The sequence below is a fragment of the Athene noctua genome, chromosome 2 (assembly GCF_965140245.1).
Source record: "Athene noctua chromosome 2, bAthNoc1.hap1.1, whole genome shotgun sequence".
Lineage (NCBI taxonomy): Eukaryota > Metazoa > Chordata > Aves > Strigiformes > Strigidae > Athene > Athene noctua.
In genome coordinates this window covers 146,758,266-146,777,754 of record NC_134038.1, presented here as the reverse complement: position 1 = coordinate 146,777,754, position 19,489 = coordinate 146,758,266, and the positions used below count along the sequence as shown (strand labels likewise).

General features: G+C 39.5%; 1 protein-coding gene across 1 annotated transcript in view; it reads right to left on the bottom strand.

The window, feature by feature from the left end:
• Positions 1-10,390, bottom strand: part of CMC1 (C-X9-C motif containing 1) — a 45,618-nt gene extending 35,228 nt beyond the window's left edge. The window contains exon 1 of the mRNA XM_074900568.1: positions 10,297-10,390. Within this exon, the coding sequence (XP_074756669.1) occupies positions 10,297-10,321 (25 nt within the window). The 5' untranslated portion in view covers positions 10,322-10,390. The remainder of the gene's footprint in view (positions 1-10,296) is intronic.
• Positions 10,391-19,489: the final 9,099 nt, after the last annotated feature.

Genomic DNA, 19,489 nt, shown 5'->3' with positions numbered 1-19,489 from the left:
GGAGAGTATCAGTACAGTCACTGTACCAAGCATTTATTATGTTGCCAAAACACAAAGCTGTCATAAAATTCTACACATGCTTTTTAAAAAGCGGGACAAATCAGTTCAGCTGAATGACATGGCAGGGAACAGCACCACCAAGCTACATGCCTCAGCTCTACTTTGTACAACTTCAGTAAAAGCAAGCTGGCACTACCGCAGCCCTGCCTCTCCCGATCCCTATGATGCTCTTTCCCCTCTGCCCACATCAATGTGCTCGGCAGCCCTGTGGTGAACTGAAAGGGGAAGTTAATTTGGTGTAAATGTAAATAAATTTCTTGTCAGACAATTTTTCAGCTAGATAAATTCTCCAATCTAGTTCACTATATAATAACATAAAAGGACCAGAAAAGGGAATTATGTGAGACTAAGAATAAGCAGAGGGAAGACTGCAACTGCCATCAGCACCACTGGCTCAAACTATAGATTAAGCTGATGGTTGACATTCTCCCCTCTTTTTTTTTTTTTTTTTTATGGTTATAGTGGTGCTTAGATTAGGCAGAAACTAAGCTGATCTATGAGTGTGGACATAGGTAAGGAACCGGGTTGCTAGCTGCCACCAAAAGGGAAGTTTTGACAGTTCCCCATTGCCCTCACCCAACCCTATCACATCAGCACTATTATGCTGATGTGATAACCAAACAGTAAGCGTCCCGTTCAACACAGAAAACTAACTTAAATACAGGCAAAAAAGGGCTTCTCAGCTGGTTTACACCCTTGAGTAACTAGGTCTATCTAATAAGTAATCCGTTTAACTTTTATACATCAGTATCTATCCCAGCAGACATGGAAAAGTAGCGGATAACACAGAAACCTTCAGGGCCTGGGAAGGGCGGCTGGGCCTCCCCCGCTGGCTCAGCTGGCTCGGAGCAGCCACAGTCCCCACAACAGCAAAGCACAGGGCTCCAACGCAAGGATCAGCCAGCCACCCACTAATGACAAAGAGAAGTGGAACACAACTGAAGGGAAGGCTAGAAAGGAAACAGGACAAGAGCATTCTTACAAAAAACAAAACAAAAAAAAAAAACAACAACAACAACAAAAAAAACCCAAACACGGCCTCCCTGTTAGCCCACAGAGTTAAAAAGGCTTTTCACGTTTTATCAGAGCACCCAATTTTCTGTTTGATTATTCAAGAGCCAAGGGGCATAAGCCTGATAGCAAGAAGTAACTGCACTGGTGTTAACACCAGCTCAACCAGAACCATAACAGGGCTCTGCTCCAGGCAAACTCCCTCTTTTCGGTCCCATATTGTCAAATCTGCAGAGGCTGAAATTGCAGAAAGGAGAGGGCACATCAGGACACAGGGAAGTGTCCAGTATAACGAATCAGAAGAGAGCTACAACAGTACTTCAAAGGTAATTAATTATCCAACAGTATAAGGGAAATGGGAATAAAGACCACATACAATGTCACCTACAGTTTTTAAGAGTGTTTATTGGTAAGTATCAGGTTTTAAACCACGAAAAGCACAAGCAATTCAAATCATCTCATAATGCCTAGGAGGTAGTTTTAGGCACCTGGGTACAACCATCTCTCCAAATAGTTCGAATGCAGATGCTCAGTTTGGGCAGTACCATATCTACTCAGAGTTTCAACTGTAACGTCTTAAGTATTTTAATATTCTTTCTTGATTCTAAACTATCTATTCCATTACAATTACGGTGATTTTCCTTTAAAAATCTTAAGACTTTACTGAAGTTGGTATCTCTAGCATTTATACAAAATATTAAAGAAAAATAAGGTACATATATTAACAATACTGGATACCAGCTAGAAAATATGTTTACATGCAGAGTAACTGCATTTCAGATACCAACATATAAGCACTTGCAAGGAGATCATCATCAATCCAACCTAATCAGCTCTGCAGCAACATATATGGCAAGAACTTCCAAAGAAACAACACCTCAGAAGCAAGACTTCATCAAAAAACATGAGACAGCCATGATGTGAAACCATCAATTCCTTTTGCCTCTTCTCAACTATATTATAGTTTCTAGAATAGTAAGTATTTTTTCCCCCTTTTGAAAGTTCACTATTCTGCACTAAGAAAGATAATTCTAATACCAGATTTTCTGCAGACTAGTTCCCTAGAGAAGAATCTGCATTACAACAGAACTACTACTGGTATATTTTATCTTCAAAACATAAATAAAATTATCCCCAGACAAGCAAGAAATGTTTTCCTACAGTTTGCCTTGTGCATCTGAAAGCTGATACCTGGCTCCCACCCACATCCTCCACACATTTTGTCTGGTCTTCTGGGTAGGCCCTTTGAGATGATCATGGTTTTTGGCCATAAAGTGAACCAACAAGAACATGATATCTCTCAGCGTTCGGAGGGCCAGCAGCAGCTTCTCCTTCTTCCCCAGCAAGCCAAAACTCTGCATGTTTGTCAGAATAACTTAATACTCTGAGATTCGACCTTTACCTTACATTCTGCTGAAATTTCCTAATACCATCAAACATTACAAGAGACAGATGGATAAATGCAAGCTGAGTAAAGGTTACAAAAAGCAGACTAAATAAAATTAACAGTAAAAACTAAGCATTTTGTAGAAATATACACAGAAGTTAAGCCAGAATTAAAACCAAATGCAGGCTTGCAGGTGTTACACCATCTAACTCACTAGCTCCTTGAAAATGTGAATAAGGCTACAGCCAAGGAATCTGTGTGGTGAAATTACAGAATATTTCCTAAAGACAGAGATCAGAACACTCCAGGATGCTGCCACTCCTCATGGGGATGAGAAACAGAAGAGATGATAAGGAAGCTATACAGAGGTTGTAAGCTTGCTGTTGCCAGGAAAAAAAAGACAGAAGGGGAGAAAACAACAGAAAAGGGAATACCTCTGTGAAAAAGAAATTGTCTTCCATATCACCTCAGCCCAGTGTAAAAAATTAAAAGAAGGAGAGGTAGATTACTACACTGTGAGATATCCCTATTCAGCAAAACATTAAGAACACATGTAAGACTTTTTTTTTTTTACTAATAAAATCTGCGTGTTTTGGCAAATCTCAGTGCTTGAAACGGTTCTCTGGTTGGATACAATATGTAAGGCACAAGACTACAATTGTAATAGTTTTCTGTGGTTGATCAAAACCCTCAGCTGCAAAAGCTATTTATTGCCATGGAAGGCCAAGGACCACAGCCATTCAGCTTAATAGTTTTCATTATTTTTGTAAAAATGACCAAAACAAAAAAAAACAGTAAATAAATGCGTCAATAGAAATGACAGCATCTCAACCACTAGAACAGCATCGAATGCACATCAAATTCACTCTGTATGGAAGCTGGGGAAACAGATGATGAATACACTCCTGGCTTGTTAGCCTCTGACCACAGGATCCAGGAAGGCCTTGAGAAAAAGAGGACCATGGTGTAGCCCTGTGCTGCAAGCAGCATTTAAGAGGACAAGAGGAGAAGGAAATACAAAGCTGCTGTACAGTTCTTATAATGAAAGGGACTGTAACGGCTTGTAATATAAATTAGAAGACCATTACAAAAAGGGAATACCAAGACAAAAGCTTTCCTAGAAGAGTGTTCTGAAAAAAGTTGTATCATCTCCCCTCTTCATTCAGCACAGCTAATAACTCACTTATTCACCCTTTTGTTACTATGTCCTGCTGGTAGGTTACAGCTCTGCTTTCATCTCTCTCATGACTTCAGGTAGCAGGGACACAGATTACTGAGAAAAGTTGAGAAAAAGTTGAGAACTTGTCTACCCAGATATTTACAGAAGCCTCATGCCTTCTGCGTCCAAGAGGAAGCGAGTCAAGCAACTCCAGTAATGGTTTTTGAAACATGCTTTTCTCATTATACAACCTGTAATTCAGGTTTTCTTTATTCTGTTTATCTATGCACATTTTTTAAAAATAGCTCAAAATAGTACTGGAAACATAGATATTTCTGCAAGGATAACAGTAGATATGAACAGAGAACATTTTAGTAAGCTTTTAAGATTTTCACTAGCAACTGTTACACCTCATGTTTGTCTTGAATTTCCAGTTACATCAACTTTTAGACATCAGTTATATTATTTACCAGCAAAAATGCTGTAGAAAGCTCAGTCAAGGTTCAAGAATCCAAGTTTAAAAATACAAGACCCTTCAAAATATAAACATTTTAAAACAATCATTTTCATTATTTTGGGACCTTGATTCAGAAATGCAGAGTCATAAAAGAGTTCTCTTTTTTTTTTTTTTTAAATACACCTTACTATTTTTTCTCCTACCAGCTGCCATCAAAGATAAGTAGTTGTCAGTGAACAGATTTCTAAGATGCCTTTCTTTTTTAAGCTAAGAAATAGAACTTGAAAAGTATTAATGAAACTTTGGCAGCATAAATAATAGTTATTACAGTGAAAGGGAAGAAAAAAAAGGAAGATACAGAATTCTCATTCTTTAACTTATAAAGAAAATCTCCACTCTAAAAAAGTGCAACACGGTTCTTTCTCCAGACAGGAAGGTCTTGCCTTCATCTGTGATGATCCTACTAAACTTGAATTTACCAGCCATTCTCTCATTTTTTCCACAAGCAGACCTATAGTATAAACAATACTTAAAGTTACGATGGGCTGAAGCATGAGTAAGTTTATAGCTAAGTAACATAGGGCATTAATTTGGGCAATTCAGATATTTTTCATATCACTTGGTAAAAATTATTTCTGTGCTGTAAACACTCCATTTCACCCCCAAGTTTTAAAACAAAACACCTATGAGCTAATTATAAAACTACACTGAAAAAGTACACTTTTATTAGCAAAAGAAGTAGCAACACAGTGTTAATTGCATGCTTATTGGCAAACATTCCTTTCATCAATCAGACTGTTGGCTCTAGAGGTTAGGCTTTTTCAAAAAACATTTCAGATTTATTTTAGTGTACTTGTAACAGTGTTTTGAATAGGCAAAGATAATTATAGCTTACTACTCCTCCAGGAAAAGAATGCATTCAACTCAAAATTTTCATCTCCTTTATTCTGCCATGCTTATCCACTTTGTATTAAATAAAAGTTACCAATTTTACATTAATTCATGCAAACTCATTTGCACATATGCACATCATAAAAACAGTTATCAAAAAGTCTGTATCATTGAATATATTATCAACTACTTAAAACCTCTATTTGAAAACACAAAGTCACACATCGGAACAAATTAATTTAGAGATAGACCTATTAAAGTCATGGAAGTAAAAAAAAATTATGTTTCTAAAATCTAAGGGGTTTTTTCCTACAATTGCAATTTTATGTATCCATGTAATTAATACTTTAAGTACCCAATCCTGTAGCCTGCAAGGGAGCTCCTGTGCCCTTACTGTCAAGAGGTTCATGGGGCCAAAGCGACAAACACTTTCACCATACTGCTTTGTAACGTTGGTCCCACAAAAAACCATTCAAGATCGGGTTAAAGGTAAAGGATTTTATCGGTCAAAAACATGCAGCGTGAACTGACTGATGATGGACCGGGACCAAACAACTTTATGCACGTGTAAAATGTTACTGAGTTTGGTAATTTCATTTGCACATAGGTGTTTGCATATCAACTATAGTCTTAAGTACTTTGCTCTCTACTAAGGTTTTAAAGTATAGAAGGTCAACATGAAGTGACAGAAGTGTTATAATGCAAGTGAAACAACATACATGATATCCTGAAACCCTGATTTAAAAGCAAAAGAGGCTGATCAGTGCAGGTTCTTCATGCAGCAACCATTTTTTTCTTCTTTAAATGTATACGAATAAATTTCTTTGTATTTAAAAAGTTACAGATTTTGAGACCTATCTTATACTGACATCATTTTAAATTAAGATGGAGTACAGGGATGACAACACCAGGGAAAATTTCCAGAGCTTTAACTTCTCACCATTCTATCATCACCTCAAAGTCAATTTTCACCTTTTTCACTGGCTGAATTTGTTATCTTACATTTTGCTTTGGGGCTCATGTTCTTGCAATATGGTAGTACTGGATTACGAGAATACTGACAAGCCTGTTTGCTAAAAATGAACAATGGCTATATTACAGCAAGTCTGTAATATCCAGAAAGAAAAGGAAAAGCAGACCCGACAGAGCACACTTATTTGTTAATTACACGTGGACTGCAAATGCTCATATGTTTAGTGAGTAATAAGTAAAGCCAAGCCTGAAGTTGCTTGTGAAGATTTTTGACAGAGATTTTTTTTTTATACTCTTGATCACAAAGCAAAGCCAGTTACAGGGCCCCAAAATTAATTACAGATTGGAGCTTCATATTTACTACTGAAAATAATGCAGGTTCATTAACACCTAGCCTGAGCTATTGTTCAAGTATGACAGACCTGCCAGTTAGGAAAATTTAGGGTGAGCTATCTGTAAGGGGAACACCCTACCCCACCTCAAATCCCTTCTGACAACCGTAGATGAGGATTCCAGCAAAACACACAAAACACCAAGCCAGTAACTAGAGCCACGGACTGGCCAAGGACTAAAATAGCACAGACAGCCTGAATTCCACCATTGTAAAGCTTCTGAATGCTTCACTCTGTAACCGATGTGAAATCCTCAAGGCAACTTTTTGTCACTTAAAGGCACCACACAGCAATGTTTCAGCAACCAAATACACATTCTTTTTTTTTTTTTTTTCTGGGATGGCAAAAATATAATAACAGCACAGATACGATTGGATTCCTACACCAGGGTTCCATGTTTCTTAAATGAAGCCCAAACTTTTGAGCGCCTCTTGTCTGAAACCAATCCCAAATGTACAACCCCTGTTTCTTCTGTGCCCTAACTAACAGTGGATGTTGTCCAAGAATACTGCTTGCTTCTACCTGGAGTAAGAAATAAAGTCCTGCAAAAATCACAAACTATCTGAAGCATATAAAACAAAGAGACCACACAAAATAGAGTTAAGCGGTTACCTCAAGAACTGTGCAATAATTTGCATCAGAAAAAAGAGATGAGTAACAGGCAAAACCTACTCAGAAAGAGCAAAGTACCCATCATCTGGAGGAAGAAGAAATGCAGGAAAATCTAAGAACCAATGAAACTCCCCAATTACCATGAGAGGAGATGCTAACCACCAAAGATTTCCCACCATGCCCAATAACACTAATTGGTGGCTCCAGCACTACATACTCCACTAATTTTCAGAACTGTGTGGCAAGGTGTAAAGAAAAACAATGTAAATTACAAATAACAGTTTAATTTTTAAAAAACCTGCCCAAAGTCCTTGAGAGCTTGAATATTTAGCTCTTTAACTACTCCTTTCAAGATAAAATTTACACCTTTCAGAACACCACACACAAATTAAAAGCAAGGCTTCTGAACAATCATACCAAATACCATTCTTCTGGCCTTTTTTTTTTTTTTTTAACTGGACGTAAGAATTAAGAGACAAGAAAAAACACTGCATACCTTTGATTTCTGTATTTAAGGAACAATCAGTACATCTAATACAAATGAATGAAGATCTTAGAAACTAACGTCATGGATATGACCAAAACACATCAGTGTTTTCAAAAGTTGCAGAGCATGAGGTGTTCCAACAGGAGGAGAAGGCTGAAAGTCTTCTGGTTACATTAACACAAGGATTGCAGATGTTAGTCTGGATTTTAAACTCTAAAGAATCCTTTCATACCATTCAGTATTATAAAACTCATTGGAGCGTCCCAATACATCTTTCATTTTTTTAGTTCTTTTCCCAGAACAGTTCTTTAAAATGTGGTGTCAAACAACTTCAGAAAATCACCGTTATTTCTTCCCTTCATGTTCCAAATACAGGTCAAAGACACTAAGAATATCAAAAAGGTCATTCTCATTCTATTCCTTTCCTGACAGTGGCAACTTATGTTCTTAATCACAAATATTATCTAAAAAAAGTTTAATTAAAAGCTGAAACTGTTCTTCCTTTTATGCATATTTCCCCCCTTAAACTCAACATTGCTTTATCTCCCATTATTTTTTCCTTTCCGTCTTTTGAAGCTATAATTTCATTCCTTTCAGTATATTCATCTAGCTCTCGTACTGCCGATGTCACTTTGAAACAAGTCACAACCATTCTACCAGCCCAGCTCTCTCCTCACACTGATATGCTGCTGCTGTATTTAACAACCTAGATTTCCACATGACAGTAAGAAACAGACATTTTAAGTAGCTTAGGAAAATTATGAAATCAGTCTTCAATGCCTCTGTTTTTAAGATCCCCAGAAATGTCCAGAATAGGTACCAAAACCTGTATTGTGTATCTAAACTACGTAAACAACCCTGCTTTTCTCTTTACACATTTGTGAATCTTCAACTAGGAATCCAGACATCACCATCTGAAAATGGCAGCTATAACCAAGTGCACATTAAAAAGAAAATGAACTTCTAATAATCCATGACGTCTACTACTGAAAATAGCACCCTAGAGTTTTGAAGTGCTGCACACGAAAATCAACTTCAATGCTGGGCTGCAGCACATTTGTTCTGAAGAAAGATAAAACAGCGTAACATAAAATTTTGTCAACATACTTATCAATTTATTTACTAGATACAAACACGTAATGACAGAGACACAATTCCTTCTGAAACTGTGGCTGTGAAAAGATTCCTCCCATACAAATCACAACATAATTCACAGGTTCTACGTTCTGAGCTTCAGAGGACTCCTTGATACTCACTCCTTACTGCCTGGCAAAGCCATGAGTTATTTGTCTTTTGTAGCCATAAAACGAAGCATCAGTCATGGTAAAAATTTGCTAAACCCTAATTCTCCCTCTTTCTTCTTGTATGTAAGCCAAGAAGCAGTTAACAATGATGACATTAAAAACTACCACACCAGGGTATCTGAGTTAACACATTACTGATATGAACAGGGCAGCTCACACCTCTTGCAGATATTGTTCCAGTTTCTCTACAACTTAGACATCTCCGCTTTTAGTTCACATTCTGAGGTTTTCAAAAGAGCCGTAACAGCCAGGGACTGATGGGGGGTGGGTGTAAGAAAAAGATACTGCATAACAAGGCGACAGATTTAGAGAGATGTCCATAAGCAATACCATTGCTAGCAGAAGAATGTCAGTATTGGTGTCACATAGCACGTCCCCAAAGCACATCCTCAGTAGTCCTACACTGCTAACATGCAGCTACAACATGGACTAGGGGGGACATATAACGTCATTATAGACATAAATAGGGAAGAACGCTGATGAACTGCAGTGTTCTTTTTGCTATACACTGAGTGTGCAATAGCTTGAATTAAGCTAATATAATAACTTGACTCTTTCCAAAGGACAACCGGGAAGCAAAATTACGCTGTAGATGAACAACCACCACTTGAAATGCAGCAGTAAGTTTTATAACATTTTCTTAAGTTAGTGGCAGATCAATGCTTGGATGATACGATCAACAAGACTGGAACTCGATTACTCTACAAACGCCTTGATTGTAGGGCCTGGAGATGCAAGCCCAGGACACACTTCCATCAGAAACTGGGAGCTTGGCACGCGTCCTTCGGCTTTTGAAGGAGGAGCTGCAGGCCGCACAGACCCAGGAGCAGAGTCACAACCGCCGCAGCTCACCACCAACTGCAGGTGCCTCCACACCTTGCATTAGCTGAAGCATGTCAACGCCCCGCGGGGTTTGTTCTGCCGGGGGACTCGCCTTTTACCATAACGCACCCAGCCGAAGGCACCTGCCTCAGGATCGGGGCAGATGAGTGAATTCTGCGCGGATGTAAGGACACGGGCTTAAATCCGCTTCTGGGGATACGTGGCTGTAACTGTTCAGACAAGACCTTGGTAAGACGACGCTGAGGACCACGTAACCTTGCTGTGTTGCCCTTACGTTTGCTACCCAGCCAGGGAGGGCGGCAGCTGAAAGGCCCCACGGTCACCTCGACGCCCCAGCACAGCCCGCGCCGCCGCTGAGGTGAGGCCGGGCGCCGCGCCCACGTCTTGCCTTGAGAGGTCACGGCGGCGGCCGGAGGGAGGGAGGAGGCGGCGGGGCGAGCGCTGCCCGGCGGGCGCCAGGAGCCCGCTGCGGCCGGCGGGGCAGCCCCGGCCCGCCGAGCCTCGCGAGGGGCGGGCCGAGCCCCTCAGAGTAGCTCTTCCCAGCACCGGCCGGCGGCGCAGCCCAGCCCGCTCGCCCCACCACGCCTGTAAGGGGGCAGTAGGGAGCGACGGGGGTTTCCCCACAGGAAGCCCGAGCGGGGGGGGGAAGGAGGAGACGATCCGCGCCGCCGCCCGCCCTCCCTCCCCCTCGCCGCACGTGCGAACGGCCGCCCGCCCCTACCTGCGGCGCCGGGGGGAGGCTCCATCGGCGGCCCCACGCTGCGGCGGCAGCTGCGCACGCGACGCGGCCCGCCCCTGCTCTCTGCTGCGCAGGCGCAGCCCCGCCCCGACCCCGCCTCCCCGCGCCGGGCGCACGGCGGGGGCGGGCGCGCGCGGGGCGCGGAGAGTAGACGCGGAGGGGGGAGGAGGCAAAGCGCATGCGCCGGCTGCGCCGCGGGAGCCTGGGCGCATGCGCCGCGGGGGGCGGCGGCGGAGGGGGCGGGATCCTCACGGTGTTTCCCCGCCGCGCGCCGTCGGGCGGGGGGCGGTGAGCGGCCCTGAGGCAGCGCGGGTGCGCGCCGCCTCTGGGAGTCCCTGGGCAGGCCTGCGCTCCGAGCACAGCAGCTTCCCCGGCCCCTGGCAGGACGGGGTGTCGCAGCCTCCGGCCGAGGGAGTCCTTGGGGTGTCTGAGGCTTCCACAGCAAGGGCTTGAAGTGGAAGATGAGAATTGCAGCGGTGGCCGTTTTGATCGATGAGTTAGTCGGCTTGTGCCCCTTCGAAAGGGCTTTCCGGCGTTCCTGTGTCTGTATGTCTTAGACCACTTTCCTGCGGCAGGTGTTAAGGTGATGGAGGACTCAGGAAATTTAGTGCCCTATCAGAAACTCTGGTAAAATATTACTATGGAAACTCCCGTTGGCCTAGTGAAATGCAGAAGTTGGGTTTCTCCATACCCCTGTTACTTAGAGCTCACTTTTTTTTCACTTCTGTTTGTGCAGTTCAGCATCAAAGATTTCAGGTATCTCCAAGGTAAATGTTAAACATTGCAGAATCACAGGTGTATCTAGGTTGGAAAAGACCTTGAAGATCACCTCGTCCAACCATTACCCTAACACTGGCTGTAATTGTGTTCTCAAGGAAATAGGATCTATAGGAGTTTTCCCCAAACACCAGAGAGACCTTGCATAACTGTGGAAGATAACAATAAGCAGTCTGGAAAAAAAAAAAAAACAAACAGTAGGAGGCATTTTGATCACAATTACCATGTCATTTATTCTTAAAATGAATTTTCATTAAAGTTTTTAAGTACACAGTTTTTTTCCCAGATTTACATTATTTACCCCGTATGAAAACTCAGTCCCTTTATTTGAAAACGGATCATTTCAACTTGAGACCACATTAAGAGCCAAGTTCTTCATGCTGATACGTTTACAGAAATTAGTAGAGCGTGATGCAGGCAAAATCTTCCACACAAATGCTTTTGGCCTTACAGATCTAGAGAATTTTTGTTATAGAGCATTAAGTGTCTATGCTTTTTTTCTAACCCACAAGTTTAATCTAATTTCTTAGAGTAAAATGTGGATGTTACAGTTGGGTTTTGCAGCTTGAAACTATACTGCTTTGGTTATGTTTATACACTGATGTGAAAATTTTAATTGAACAGGGATGTGAAAATGCAACACACCAATTTATTTGTATTTGTTTTATTAAGGGGTTTTGAACTATACCACTTCTGCAATGAATGTAAGAGAGTGTTAAAAAAAGAAAGATACCAGCCAATCTGCAAAGAGTTATTACATATATGTGATGAGAAAATACAAGAAAACATGGTGCAAAAGGAGCTTTCAGCATAAGAACCGAAAAGGAGAATGTACACTTACAACAAAAAGGTGAATTTAAAAAAAAAAAAAAGGTAATTTTTGCTGCTCTTAAACTCTTGGCTACTGGTGTTTATAAATGCTCTGCAGAATCGGAACTCTGAAGATTTATTTGAGATTAAGATCTTTGAATATACATGTCAACTCTGTGTATTATTGTGTTAATTTGATAGTTTTCAGGGACAGGCTAGTCAGAACTTTGCTTTGAAGTACTATTTCTGTTTTGTTGAAGACAAATACAAAACAAAAAGTCTAACAACTTTGTAATTTGGGGAAGTTGTTCTCTCCTGCTTCTTCTTCCAGTAACAGCCATGCAAAGCAGAAACAGGATTTTTCTGCAAGTCATATTTTTATGTCTACCAGACAAGAGTGAAGAATACTAAGAAGTGCAAGGGAGTAAGATACATCTTGGGGAAATAAAAACAAATACAAAGAAAAAATGGATAGAACAACTTTGTTCTGGAGAAACAGGGCAGAAATAGTTTTTTAGTGAGGGTATATGCAGATGTGGGTCTGATAATAGTCTCATGTTATTTGGGGCTATTAGAAAGTATTGGAAATGAGAGAATACCAGAGGGAGTGTTATCCTGACAGATAAGTAAATGAGAGTGACATTATGTGGAGCAGGAATGGCGTAAGTAAGACAGTAGGACAGAAGCTGTCCACACAGGGCTTTAAATTAAGATAAATAGTTTGTCTCTGACTTGGGAGTCAGTGCAGTGATCCCAGGAGGTGGTGAAGTGGCTGAGTCAGTGACACAAGGAAATTATTTTCTTATAGCAATTTGAATGAATATAAGCAGAACAGTTTCCACAACCAGAAAAGGGGAGGTTACTGTGTTAGAGATGTGAAGTGTTAAGAACCTCATCAAGAATTTTAGTAGCATAGATAAAAAAGCTAAACACTTTGTAAATACATGTTCTGCATGCTTTTAAATGCAGTCTAGATGTTAATAAGATCATCGACCTATATAGAGAAAAATATTTACTTTCCTTATTAGTGTGGAAGTTGTTATGTTAACTCCATCCTGTAGGAGCACCCAAGGGTATAAAGGGATGGTTTCATTAAAAAAAAAAAAAAAAAAAAGTGCAAAGTTGGTCTTCCTTAAACATGAGGTCTAACTTGCATGTTATCCCAGGAGAGTTTGGAAATGGCATCTGGGGTACTTAATTTGTGTTTAGTCCAATCTTTTTTAATACGAATCTTGCACAAGTTCTGCAGCCTTGTGAAGTTATGCTGAAATCTGTGGGGCTCTTGCTGTGTAGTACTTACTTTTACACAAGTTAGTACCATATGCTTCATTTAACTGACATGCTTATCCAGAAAACTTGCTTAATTGGGACATCTCCTGGAGCGTTGATGTAAGACCAGTAGTACTTAATATGCACCACCGTTACTTAACAGGGCCTTAATGGGACAGTGGCTACTGTATACTAGTGTCTGCCCCTGGTTAGTCAGTGCTGCTTGTGTCGTCTGTCTGTTACAGTTCCTTGGAGCTTGTCTATACAAGGAAAACGTTCCCAGCAATTAATTCCCTGAGGGTAAAATACTGGGTGCTGTAGTGAAAATAGTCCGGTGACGGTGGTCCCAATTTCTGTGCTGATTATTACAATGGGGAAGATCTGGTAACTTCCTTATATCCCTGAAGGATGCTTGAGGTAATGTTTTTCTTATAAAATTAAAAATATTGTCATATGTAGTGTTGGATTGCAGTCATTTCAATGTTTCTAAGATTCATATTGTCATTTGATTAGTTAATCGCCCATTTTCAAAAGTGTGAACGTATTTTCACACTTCAACCAAGACAGTGTTAACAATGAAACTATAGATAGCAATAGAGATTAATTATCTATCACACACATCTCAGCACCTTGTTCTTACCAGATAAAGCGAGCCTATCTTTCTGCACACAGGTGTGATTTTTTTTTTTTTTTTTTTTTTTTTGAGCTCCAAACAATAGCCTTGGTCAAATGAGTTCAAAGGACTACTTTCAAATGGCACCTCTTCAACATTTGCTGTTGACGCTTTTGATCTTGTTTCATGAAATATAAATTCCAGTAAAAAGCTGTGATTCGTTGCTAAGCTTACCAGTGTGAAATACATTCACTCAGAGGTGAGAGATGTGGGGGAGCATTAAATGAGAATTAACATTTAGAATCAAAGAAACATTTCCTTCTCTTCTTAAGGGAGCATACTTTTACTGAAGCCACTGAAAGTTGTTGAGGGCCTTATTTACAATTGCCATCTGAGATTTTCACTGATTGGAGACATGTCTTCCAGAGACAGAAAGAGATGAAGAAGTTTGTCGTGTCTTTGTTGTGCAAGTTGCAACACTTTATATTTCTTCCCCAGTATAAAATTAAACCCACCCATATATCTGTTTTCTAAAGTCTTAAGGACTGGAGGTCTTTACAGCAGTATCTGCTATTGTAGGAAGAGGAAACACTAGGCATGTTGAACTATTTCTGTCCTGTCTTACTAATCTAAAATTCTGCTTGTTCTAATGAGCAGATACTAGTAGTTGGCAGAATTCTGAACCTGCAGCCTGTCAAGTCTCGCATAAGTGATATGAGGTTTCTGTGGTATCTTCACAGTGCAAGCACTAGCTCTGTGTTGCCTTGGCCTCCTTCTTGCTCTAGCAGAACTGCAGCTGGCATGTCTCTAGGTGGCATGGTCTGTGGTGGCAGTGCCTATGTCGAGTCCTGCAGTTTACCACTTCACCAAGAATGAAACCTCTCCCTTCGTGGGCCCAGGCTTTCCACTCATGTTTCAGGGGAGTTGGAAGTATCTGATCAGGGTGACTACCATAATTTGTTTGTTGTCTTTCTAGCAAGACATCGCTAAAATAGTATCTAGGGAGCTGGCCATCTGTTCAAGTAGAAAAATTACATCAAATAATAATTATGTTTGCCAGTCACTACTAGATCCAATTGGCAGAGTGAAAAACACTTCAGTTCCTTTTCCAAAGTCCACACACAGGAACACAATCTTTCACTAGCTTTTGTTTCCTTAAAAATTCCTCTGTTATCTCAGTGGATTCAGATGTACCCTAAAGTTACCAACTATATACCAGGTGTAGACAGCTTGACCGGCATCAAGATTTTCAAATAACAGTAGTTCAGTAATGTAAAAGTAAGGGAAGGTCCACCACCAAAGCAAACCCGTCTGTAAACTCATCATTTGATCTACCCTGCTTGCAAGAAGAATTACTTTTCAGGCTATGGTCAGAATGTTTTCTTGTCTGAATACAGTTAAACAATCATAGGGTGACTGTCCCTTGCATTGAAAGTCTTATTTGGAAACTTATTTCAGCCATTATTTTGGATTTCCATTTTCCTTTCTTGTGGCTCTGCATGCAGTCATAAGTTTTCTTTCTGTTTTTCTTTAAAAAGCTACTTAGCCATTCTCTTACTTTATCCTTTCCTGGTTTTTTAAATGCCATACAAAGAAGAGCTAGTCCCTGATCATAGATGTTTAAAAGGAAATGGTTCAACGTTCACTGTGCCTTCTAGGCCACAGTAGCCACTGTGTGGTGCAGTCCTCTGGGTGTGTGAGCTGCCACTAGCACCCTTCTGCTGTCTCCATTAGTACTAGCCTGGAGACATCCTAATTGATCCCTGCTCTGGTTTTAATGTGTTTGGAGGTTTTATGCCGCAGTAGAGAACATCTCTATGGAGGCAAGCTCTGGACTTCTAAGGTACTTTCCAAACCATTCCTTAACACAGACGGGTGTTACAGCTCCATTCTTGGTGTCAGGAGTTATTACAAGCATAGAAAAAGAAACAGAGTAAGTGTTCAATAACTGAAACATGCTACAGAGTCCCATTTAAGCACTAGTCTTGTTTGTACATACTCTTTTTGTGTAGTAAGTTCCTGCTTAGAGACACAAATCCTCTTAACTGCTGGTTGATTCTCTTAAGTATCACTGTTTCTTTAGTTCTGTAAATGTTTGCTTCTTATAGGATACAACACCCTGTAATGTAGGATCACCATTCTGCCTTGACGTTCAACTGCAGTAGTTGCTTCTTTCGTCTCTAAACCTCAAAAAGCCTTATAGATAGGGAAACAACAGTATGAAGAGCTGAAGCAGTTTGCCTGCCATTGCAGAGGAATGCTAGTGGTAGAGATCTGAAGATCAATCTCCTCCATTTATAGTCCATTGAGATGACATGAGATTGTAATACTACTCATAGTTCAGGAAATTGGGCCTAAATACAATCCATACTTTTTCATTTCGATTGGTGCCATTGGACATGGTAAGATCTGAGTCATGGGGACAGAACACAAGGGTGAGACAAAAGCTACTTCTAAATGTAAGGAAAGAAGGATGCAGAAATGAATGAGAAAAAAAATACCGTTGCTGAATGTGACCCTGATACTGTCTAAAAAAAATCTTTCTGTCAGCAGATGGCTTCTTTTTGCATGCATCAAGCTCTCAATATTTAGTTTATGGTAATTCTTCATACCTATCTACCCAAATTTATAGTAGGATAGTGTTATATAATTATCTATGATGTTATATTTGCATACCCCCTTAGTTTACATTGTTGAGAAGTCTGTGGTTGTTTGTCATCTTCTGCATAAAATGTATAAAACAATCTGTTCCTTAAAACTTACAATAATTAAATATATTCACTACACTTTCATTTGTTTCAAATTTAATCTTAACACTTAAAGACTGATAAACAGGATGTAAGTAGAGGAAGATGCTTTTCCTACCATGACAGATATGATCAAAGCATGTTTTTTTAATAAAAGCTTTTCTCCTCCCTTTAGTTTTTAGGTGTATAAGAGTGATGCAACAATAATAATGCTGAACACTTAGCTTCTCTGTATTCACCAGTCTGGAAAATTCAATCTGACTTTAAATTTAACACTACTCTGCTAAGGAGCCTCAACTGACCGGCACTGATTCTGTGTTTTTACTTACTGAGATATGGATTTTATCAAGAGGTAGTATTGGCAGTCATAAAACTCCATAATCTGAAGTTCAGTAAGGGGAAGAGAGTCCTACAAGCTTCTTCGTGTTCATCCATTGCTTTGCAAAACAACTTCTTGGTTCCTAGTATCTTATCTGTGTTGTGCAGTTAAACACTTGCCTGTTTTAAGTACAGGAGTCTTATTGTTGAAGACAGTGAAATTATCGTGTCACATATTTTTGATCTGAGAAGTAAATTCTCATTGTAGCTGCAAACAAATGTGACTTTTATCCCCATCTGCCTGTCTCATCTTTTTTATGTTGCCGATTATGGTTTTATGGCTGCTGTACTTTCACCTACTGATACTCATTTCTGTGTTAAGGGAGCACTGAACGTGGGGAAGAGAGATCTATGATTTGAAAACTGATCTCTGAACATGCATTCCCCTGCAATGTGATTCTGGTATGTTCGTAATTATCTACCTTAGTGGGATATTTACATCCTTAAGTATTACAGGTTTCGTGCAACTCCAGTTCTGGTGGCTGGTTGGTGGGAGTGCGGCAAGGTTTAGTTGCTGTTATGTGGCAAACCACAGTATTGTCTGCAGAATCCTGAGATATTTTTCAGACATTAATGTGACATGTTGTAATACACACAATCCAAATGAAAACTCAAAAGATTTATCCTGTTGATTCCAGTTCTGGTTAGAAGGTCGTAAGAGCCTGATGACTTCTACATTCAAATTGCTCATTGCAAAGAATCCACCTCCTTTGCTTTACAACCCATGTTCAACCTTTATTCACAACTGAAAAGTATATGAGGATATGTAATGTAACGAAGATGGATACCAAAATGGGTACTCAATGGAAACCCTTGGCAAAGTTAGTAAAACAAATCTTCTATGTTCTTGGAAGTGCTAGACAGTTCTGAAATTTCAGTGACAGTGGTAATGATTTTAAGTTAGGGCAAACTGAAACTGGGAGTTGAATACAGACACTACGATTCAGAATTTCATAGTTAATCTCTCTGCTTTCCAATTAAATAACTGTTTAAGGTGTGTCCTGAGTTTCTTGACTTTTCCTAACAAGGTGAAGTTTGGGATTATAGATTTTATATAAGCATTTATATTATTTATCTATCTCCAGCATTAGTCTGATCATTATGCATTATTAACATCAGCATCGGGGACTGGGGTCTGTTTCTTCAGGCATTATCTGAATACCTGTTCCAAAAAACTCACAGTATAAACAATTGAAATGACATAACAGGCAGAATTGAGTAAGGACAAAGAGAGCAAGAAGACATTACAAATGTCATATTTGGTATGAGCACATCTACTGCATATCTATTATCATTATGTATATGTAATATATGTGGAATGTAGTATATGTGTTAGATATATAGGTATTTACTTATCTTTCCTACCTATGCTACAGAATTAGGAAGGAGCATAGCACCAAAGAGGGCATGATTGAACAATGATGTATAAAAGAAAGTATAACTAAGGTTTAATTTTCTGTCATCTTTTTATATAACTAGGGCTATGTGTTAATCAACTCAGAAAAGCAGGAATTTTTTGGTCAGGCTATTTCAAATTCATTGTTTCTTGGGGTTTTTTTACCCCCCCCTTTTTGTAACACCTTTTATTTAATTTCAGTGACTAATTCACATTTTAGAGCACAGTCAGTGCTTTGAACTTTCTGCAGGGTTTATAACATCTCTGATATTTCCCAGAACTTCTACAGCAAAATTATGGGAGAGCAAATTTGATATTTCTGGTAAGTCAAGGGCTTGAAACAAACAGAAAATTGTTCTTTTAAAAATTAACAATTATATAAATTAGCATAGAGAAATAGAAAAGCATAGAAAATTATTAAAATGCCCATCCTCCCAATCTTTCTGTGTTTTTCTTTGGGAATTTGGAAATGTAACTAAATCCACTGAAGAGGATAAAGCAACTTTTTTTTTCCTAAGCATTGTGTTCTATGGCACAAACATGTACATCTCCCACAGTATTATAGTTTGTATTCAGTTAAGTACCAAAAAATTGATTGCAGAGTGTGATGAATCAATTCCCATGATGGGTTAAGCTGTAGAAAGGAAAGCTGAAGTTTGAATTTCATCATTGTCTGATATGGAACAGCAGATTATGAGTAACAGCAAGATTTTTACCCCTGTGTTCTAAAAAAACTTTGCATTTGGAATGTCAGAATAACTCTTCACTTGTCTATTCTATTTACTGTTGCTACTGTCTATAGAAATAAAAGTTCTGTTTGTTCTGAAGGTCCTTCCTCCCTGTTTATAAAAGATTTTAAGATATGGAAATTTGCATAGCTTGGTATTTATCTCCACAGCCAGGAAATCTTAGTAAAATGGAGAGAGCCAAGTTAGCTGCAGAAATCATAGCACGTTTAGAGAATCACAATTTTATTTTAATTTTTTGAGTATGTTTTTATTGGGTTCTTAACAAGTACTTCTTACATCTTCTTGTTATGCTTCTCGATTTTTCATTCCAGAAATATATACCGGAAGTATAGTAACTTAGTGTTATATCTTTTATTCCACTGCATAGGAAAACATTTATTCTTCTTTTGCCCTCTATTACAAGTGTGACAGCTTGGCCCTTTCTATTGCGTAAGGA